The following is an 8,170-nucleotide window of genomic DNA, read 5'->3' as shown; positions in this document are numbered from 1 at the left end:
TGTCTGGCAGTGACATTTGAGGAGGAGGGAGGGGGAGAAAATACCCTTCATCAGTGGTGGCAGACCTATGGGGCCTGTGCCACAAATGGCTGTTTATTATTAAAATAACTCTAAAAGGTTCACCATCATTGCTTCTACAGCCTTAAGTGTTGAGCTGTTACTGTGTTGCAAAATCCCATTTGCCTTAATTCTTGATGATCTTTGTTAATCTTTCAAGAAATCACCCAATGTGGGCCGGGGATTTAGCTCTGTGGTTCCACTGCCTGCCTTACAAGCACAAGGTCCCAAGTTCGATCCCCGGTACAAAAAAAAAAAAATATATACACACACACACACACACACACACACACACACACACATATAAAGAAATCACCCAATGTGATATATTTGAGAATAACAGGGCAGTAAAATCACTCAACGACCAGTGCTGTGTTTCTAGAGATTTGTGGTATTTAGCTTTATTTTCTGTACTCTTTGTTGTGGGAGCTCCTACTAAGGTAGCTCCTGATTTTGAGAAGTAGAACTAGGACACAGTACTTTTCTAGAATGTGCTGTGCTTCTATAGCTTTAAATTGTCTCTAGGGAGCAATAGTATGTTTTACCTAACTTTGATATGAACGGGAAGAAGGACCCTCCACCTTCTCCCCTTGGCCTAAGGAAAAGAAAAGCACATTTGGTACTTTTGGCCTTTCCAATTTTTTTTTTCAAGTAGAAACTCTTTAACTAAAAACTGCTATGTACCTAGGCTAAATGGATTCAAATAATAACATATATCCTTGCTATTTAGACATCCAGAAAAAGGAAAATTTCTTTCTTTTCTCCTTTTTAAAGTGTGTATCTCATTAAATTTGTATATTACTACAGCTGTGTGCTTTGGCCAATGATCAGAACATTTGCTGTTTTTTTGTTTTGTTTTGTTTTGTTTTTTTATGAGAACATGTAATGACATCTTTAAGATTTAATGCCCAGCACTTCCAAAAAAAAAAGTCACATGAATGTAGTCAACTTTCTATCCATAGTGTTTTTGCCTGCATAAATTAATTCCCTATAATCTAATGTCCTAGGGAGAAGGAACGTATACTGCTGTGGGACATGGGTGGTATAAGGAATTACTTTTTCATCTCTGTATAGTAAAAATTGATTTTGGTCTTTTTGCTTTATAAGCAAAATGTTTCAATTATATGTAAATGTCTGTATTTCATTTTGAATGTGGAGAATGTTGAAAAGAATTACTTGATCTTTTCTAACCTTTTAGAAGAGTTGATTGTTTATTTCATATGCTGTTTCTTTTCTTTTGTATCCAGTCGTACCCCATGGCTTATACATGTTTTTTCCAAAATGCTTCATTTACAGAAAAGTCAAACATACACAAAATAAACTGAATAACTTGAGGAACCCTTTTGTACTCATCACCACCCTGCTTTAAATCATTCACATGCTATGCTTTGATTTATACTTCTTCTCCTTCCCTTCCTCTTTTCAGTTTTTTCACTCTTTTTTTTTTTTTTTTTTTTGGTACCAGGGATCGAACTCAGGACCTTGTGCTTTCAAGGCAGGTGGCGGCACCCCTGAGCTAAATCCTTGACTCCGTTTTTTAACATTAAGTTCATATACATTGAAGTACACAATGTTTTTTTTTTTGGTACCGGGGATCGAACTCGGGTCCTTGCGCTTGCGAGGCAGGCCACCGAACCGCTGAGCTAAATCCCCGGCCCCCCCTGTTTTTTGGTTTTTTGAGATGGGGTCTCGCCAGGTAGTTGAGACTGACCTGGAACTCACTGTGTGGCCCAGGCTGGTCTTGAACTCATAGCGATCCTCCTGCCTCAGCCTCCCAAGTGCTGGGATTACAGGCGTGTGCCACCTGAAGTACACAAATTTAAGCTATACAGTTATAACTACGTAGCACACATCTATCATATTATAGGACATTCTTTGTCTTCTCAAAAAGTTACCTTGTCCCTTCTAAGACAGTCCATGCCAGGAAACCATTGTTCTCTTTAGTTTTACCAGTTGTAAAGTATCATATAAATTGAAGAATGTCATGTAAATTGAATCATATATCACTTTTTGTGTCTAGGATTTTTTTGGTTGTTTGTTTTTTAAATTTGTTTTTGTTTCTGTTGAGACAGGGTCTCACTATGTAGTTCAGGCTGCCCTCAGACTCAAAGTGATCCTCCTACTACAGGCGTGCACCACCACACCGAGCTGTGTTTAGCTTTTTAAAATTAAAAAAAAAATTTTTAATTTTTTCTTTTATTTTTCCTTTCTTTCTTGCAGTATCGAGGTTAGAGCCTAGCTTCTCACACCTGCAAGGCAAGAAGGCTACCCGCTGAGCCACACCGCTCAGTCCATTGTCGAGCTTGGCTTATTCAGCGTTACATCTGAGACTCATCTGTGTTGTAGTCCTCTGTTTTACTGAGTGTAGTCCATTGTACGAATACAAATGTTATGGCACTCAGAGGCCAGGCAGACCAAGGAAGAGAGTGACACTCAGAATTGAAAGGAAAGGCAGGTTTATTCTTTGGCGGGCTCAGTGGAAGTCACTTTCCAGAGTCTGAGCTCCGAAACTAAATGTGTTTTCATTTTTATAGTGCTCTTCAGGCAGGGTCGGGGAGCAAGCAGAATTTTACATAAGTAGATTGGCTCAGGGCACGGAGGTACAGGCAGATGTTCAGCAGTTCATCTTTTGGGCACAGTGACCTTCGTGAGTTTAGTAGAAGAGACAAGTCTTGAGACTGTTAGTCTCTACCTTACCCTGCCTTATTTCACAAACACAGTTTGTGCACCAGTTCTCTTAATTGTGAATATTGGGGTTTCAGTTTTTGCATTTATGTTGTGATCAATGACATATACAAGTCTTTGGATGACTTACATTTTTATTTTTCTTGGATAAATACCCACAAATAGAATTGCTGGATCAAAGGGCCAATGTGTGGTTAATTTTATAAGAAACTGCTAACCCTTTTTCTAAAAGTTAATGTCATTTTACATTTCCACTGGCAAAATATGAAGGTCTGGTTGCTCCACCTCCTTGCCAACATTTGAGTCGTCAGTCTTTAATTTTAGTTCTTGTAATGAGTATCTTTAGATATTCTTCACAGAATAAAATACATTTTATTTTGAGAGTTTCATGATTTGTCTTGAGATAGTTGGAAATAATCCATAATTTAGTACAGTTTTTAAGCCCTTCTTAAAATTTGAACTAGAATAGATGCTGATCAAGATTCAGGATACAAACCGGGCATGGTGGTGCACGCCTGTAATCCCAGAACTTGTGGGGCAGAGGCAGATTCACCGTGAGTTCAAGGTCATCCTGGGCTACATAGTGAGTTCAAGGTCAGTCTGAACTACATAGACCCTGTCTCAAAAAGACAAAACTCAACAACAACAGAAGATTAGAAGGCCTAGGATATTCTTGCCTACTAATCTATGGCTAGAGCTTGGAGTTTGTGAGGGAAAATTTTTTACTAGGCCTTTATATCTATTTTAGCATCTTACAGCTTCCAAAATATATTCTCATGTATTTGTTCTTGACAGCAAATGCAGGTCCCATTTTGTAAATGAAGGAATGGGAGCTTTGAGATTTGCCTAAGTTTTTAGGGACTGAAGCTTGGGAATCCTGACCTCCTTGAGTATTCTTCCCCTAGCACCTCAGAATGACTACCATACCACGTTAGTAGGTATATTAACATTTGACCAGTACAGTATTAGTTGTATTCCACAGAATGTTGTATTGCTTTGAAACATGTACTATCAATTTGTCCTTTTCATGGGGCTTCTAAGGAATTCCCAAAGTTGTCTTAGTCTTTGTAGTAGATTAACCCGGGGATTATAAAATTGCTGCGCTTGTCTTTCTGAAAACAAAGATGTTACCACGTACGTTGGTTCACATTGTGTTGCTTTAATTAACAAAATACAGAAGGCTGGATAGTGAATAAAGAAAAGTTTATTTAGCACAAGCTCTTGAGTTCTGAAGATTCAAGAGCGTGGCACTGGTGAAGGCCACCTGGCAGATGGCATCATATGCTGGGAGCATGTATGAGAATGCTGAGAAATGGTTTTTCTTTTCTTTCTTTTTGTTTTGGTTTTTTGAGACAGGATCTCACTATGTAGTTGAGGCTGACCTGGAACTCACAGCAGTCCTCCTGCCTCAGCCTCCTGAGTGCTGGGATTACAGGCATGCGCCACAATGCCTGGCTTTTTTTTTTTAACAGATAGGGTCTTCCTATGTTGTTCAGTCCTAGACTCAAATGATTTTCTTACTTCAGCCTCCCAAGAATTGGGATTGTAGGAATTTGTGCCTGACAAGAAATACATTTAGAAAGTTGGTTCAGAGGGATGCTGAGCTCCCTAATAACCCATTTTCTAAGGAACTGTGAGGTCTCATGAGACCTGCATTAATACTTTATTATAGCGGTGGTGTCCCTTTAACCTAATTACCTTCCTCTGGTATTTCCTCTTTTTTCTTTTGTTTGTTTTTTGTTTTTGGACACAAGATCTAACTTTATAGTGCTGGCTGGCCTTGAACTCACTATCTAGCAATGCTGGCCTTGAACTTGCAGCAGTCCTCCTGACTCAGCCTCCCAAATGCTGGGGTTACGGGCATGTACCACCACATCCAGTAGGTTAAAGTTTCCATTACCTTAGCACTGAGAAACGAGCTTCTAGCATATAACTTTTGGGGGCCATACTCAAGCCAAATTCAAATAATGTAATTTTCAGGGTCCTCTTAGGAATTCTTATCTGTGTTTCCTAGAAATACTGTCTTTGGTTACCTAGATGGCTTTAGCAGTGGGTATCTATCATCGCGTACATTGTTGTGGTCAGGAGACTGTTACAGCAGGTGAACCAATCTGAATGATTTACACGAGACTCTACCAAAGTGAACAATACTTCTAACTTTCCAAAGCAAGGTGCAGTTATATCTATTCAACAGTCAACCTGCTTTTGCCCCATTGTCACGTAGTTATGTATGTCATTTGTTTGTTTTATTTTAGTGATGTCCTTGCATTGCCCATTTTTAAACAAGAAGAGTCAAGTCTGCCTCCTGAGAATGAGAATGAAATCCTCCCTTTCCAGTATGTGCTTTGTGCTGCCACCTCTCCGGCAGTGAAGCTCCATGATGAAACCCTGACCTATCTTAATCAAGGTTAGATGCTTCCGCATTCAATGGTATTATTGCACCCTCACTGGCTTCATGTGTTCCTAGGGACACACTTATGTAAAAAGCTAAATCTTTCCAGTGTGGCCTATCAGACTAGAAGCCTTATGTCAGAGATTTTACTTTTAATGTCATATTTGATATATATTATTGGCTTTTTTGTCTACTGTCCATTTTTAGTTCTCTGCTCCCTGGTTTTTTGTTTTTAGGTTTTTTTTTGAGACAGGGTCTCACTGTGTAGTGAAACTGATCTGGAACTAACTCACTGTGTAGCCCAGGCTGGTCTCGAACTCACAGCCACCCTCCTGCCTCAACCTCCCGAGGCCTGGGATTACAGGAGTGTGCCACCACACCTGGCTTGCTCCCTGTTTTTTGTTTTGTTTTGTTTTGCTTTTTGAGACAGGGTCTTATTGTGTCGGTTAGGCTGGCTTTGGACTCACCATGTAGCCTAGTTTCAGCCATCCTCGCGACTCAGCCTCCTGAGTGCTGGGATCACTGGTGTGTGCCACCACACCTAGCTATTAAGCTTCCTGTTTCTAATCCATATATCCTGGACATCTCCAGTGATTACTATCTGAGAATTAGTACCATCTGCAGCACTTCTGTTTTCCAGTGTTTGGCCTTAGACAAGTTGTTTAAACTCTTTAAGTTTTAATTTTCTTATCTGTAAATGAGACCATTAATACCTTAGAAGGCTGTATCAGTTACAGGAAATAATATATGGAAAATATTAGCACAGTGCCTAGCGTCTCGTAAAAGCTTACTGTTGTTTCTAATAGAAGGAATGTTATCTCATATATTCAACCAACTTAATTTTATCCTTTCTGATTCTACATAGATTAATTTGTGATGAGTATAATAATTAATTACATTTTCTTCTAGGACAGTCTTATGAAATCCGAATGCTAGATAACAGGAAACTTGGAGAACTTCCAGAGATTAATGGCAAATTGGTGAAGGTAAAAGAAAATGAATAAATCATTCTTCTGCACGGTAATTCTGGATTTTTTTGGGGGGAGGACTCGCATTCTTTTGTTTCCATAAGGGTTCAGTGGCATCTCAGCTGCCAGAATTGGCTGGCAGAGTAGCAGACTGATAGGGAGGCTGTATGGTGGCAGGCAGGGGAGTTGGTGAGCTTTTCATAAATACGTGCAGAGCAAAGCTAGTTATTCCATGGTATAATAGTAGATGCATGGGGATTTAGCTCAGTGGTGCCGCACCTGCCTCCTAGGCATAAGGCCCCGAGTTCATTCCCCAGTACCAAAAAAATAGTAGAAGCATATGGAAATGCTTCACATAGCTCCTGGTGTAGTGGTGCCTGCCTGTAATTCCAGCTACTGGGGAAGCTGAGACAAGAGTACCACAGTTTCCCGGCTAGCCTGGGCAACTTAGTGGGATGCTGTCTCAAAATTTAAAAAACAAAAAGAATAAAAAAGGGGAGAAGTGTGGCTCAGTGGAAGAATGGTTGTTTGGCGTGCATGGGGCCCCAAGTTTAATCCCCAGCACTGGGAAAAAACAAAACAAAACAAAAAAAAACACCTTCATGGCCCTGGGTTTAATCCCCAGCACTGGGGAAAAGAATATTTCATGTAGGAGTCCTTTAACATTTTAAGTAATTATACCAGTTAACTACAAAGATTATATATGATAAATTATAAAATTTATCCTGAAGCTTGTTTATTTTAAAGCTTGGTATGGTACAAGTTTTAGAGGGAAATAGTTGTGTAATTTTGGATTATGTCTAGAAACCAAGCGGTGGTAACTGCTTATTTTCCTTTGTCGGCCCTGAGTTTTAAGGAACCCTGTTAATTGATTTTGTTGTTCCCTTTAGAGTATATTCCGTGTAGTGTTCCATGACAGAAGGCTGCAGTACACTGAACATCAGCAGCTGGAGGGCTGGAGGTGGAACCGACCCGGAGATAGGATCCTTGACATAGGTGAGTTAAGAGAATCGGTTGCTTAGGAAATGCCTTTAACCACGCGCACGCGCGCAGAGTTGGTTTTCTTTACTTGTTATTTACCTTGAATCCTGTGCTTCAGAAGCTTAATTAGCATGAACCCTGAAGTGGTTATTTAGGAAACTTAAACATTACCTGTGTGATGATATAAAAATTTAGGTTGGAGGTATAAACATTTCAGTTCCATAGCAATTGTATTCATTATTTCAGGGTGGCTTTTTTTTCTTTTTATATTGTAAACCACAGTAGCATTCAGTATAATTTATCATAATGTGTGACAAAATGCATCATTTTAGCCATTTCATTTATTTAATTTTATTTATTTTTTGGTACCAGGGATCAAACTCGGGACCTGTGCCTAGGAAGGCACAGCCTCACTGAGCTAAATTCCTGGGCTCGTAGCCATTTTATTTATTTATTTATTTATTTATTTTTGCTACCGGGGATTGAACTCGAGTCCTTGCGCTTGCAAGGCAGGCCAACGAACCGCTGAGCTAAATCCCCAGCCCCTTGCCATTTTAAATGTACAGTTCAGTAGCGTTAAGTACCTTCACTTTGTTGTTGTACAGCTGTCATTGCTGTCCATCTCCAGAATTTTTTTCATCTGACACGATTAAAACTTGTACCCATTAAACAATAACTCTTCATCCTCACTTCTCTTAGCCTCTGGTAACCACTATTCTGTCTCTGTCTCTAGGAATTGGATTAGTCTAGGTACATGTAAGTGAAATCTCTTTTCTTTCTTTCTGGTACTGGGGATCAAACTCAGGACCTTGCACTTGCCAGGCAGGTACAGTGCCACTGAGGTAAATCCCTGACCCAGTGAAATCATTAATTATTCATTCTTTTGTGACTACCCTCATTCACTTAGCAGTGCCTTCAATTTCAGCCCTGTTGTAACATATATGACAGAATTTCCTTGTTTGTTTGTTTATTTGGTACTGGGGATTGAACTCAAGCCCTTGTGCTTGCAAGGCAGGCAGCAGCACCAATGAACTATATCCCCAGCCCAGAATATTCTTTGTTGCTGGGCACAGTAATCTCAGCTACT

General features: G+C 39.8%; 1 protein-coding gene across 5 annotated transcripts in view; it reads left to right on the top strand.

The window, feature by feature from the left end:
* Positions 1 to 8,170, top strand: part of Tfcp2 (transcription factor CP2) — a 62,553-nt gene that overhangs the window by 30,740 nt on the left and 23,643 nt on the right. For 4 of the 5 annotated variants that reach the window (XM_010628551.3, XM_010628550.3, XM_010628549.3 and 1 more), the window contains exons 2-4: positions 4,998 to 5,149; positions 6,044 to 6,120; positions 6,993 to 7,098. In XM_010628551.3, coding sequence (XP_010626853.1) covers positions 4,998 to 5,149; positions 6,044 to 6,120; positions 6,993 to 7,098 — 335 coding nt within the window. Of the gene's footprint in view, positions 1 to 4,997; positions 5,150 to 6,043; positions 6,121 to 6,992; positions 7,099 to 8,170 lie in introns of those variants that run through there. The other variant, XM_019208084.2, reaches the window with a different exon arrangement.

Source organism: Fukomys damarensis, unplaced genomic scaffold (genome assembly GCF_012274545.1).
Source record: "Fukomys damarensis isolate Sample0158 unplaced genomic scaffold, DMR_v1.0_HiC HiC_scaffold_15, whole genome shotgun sequence".
NCBI lineage: Eukaryota > Metazoa > Chordata > Mammalia > Rodentia > Bathyergidae > Fukomys > Fukomys damarensis.
Note: the sequence above shows the minus strand (reverse complement) of the source record. Positions and strands in the feature narration are given on the sequence as shown.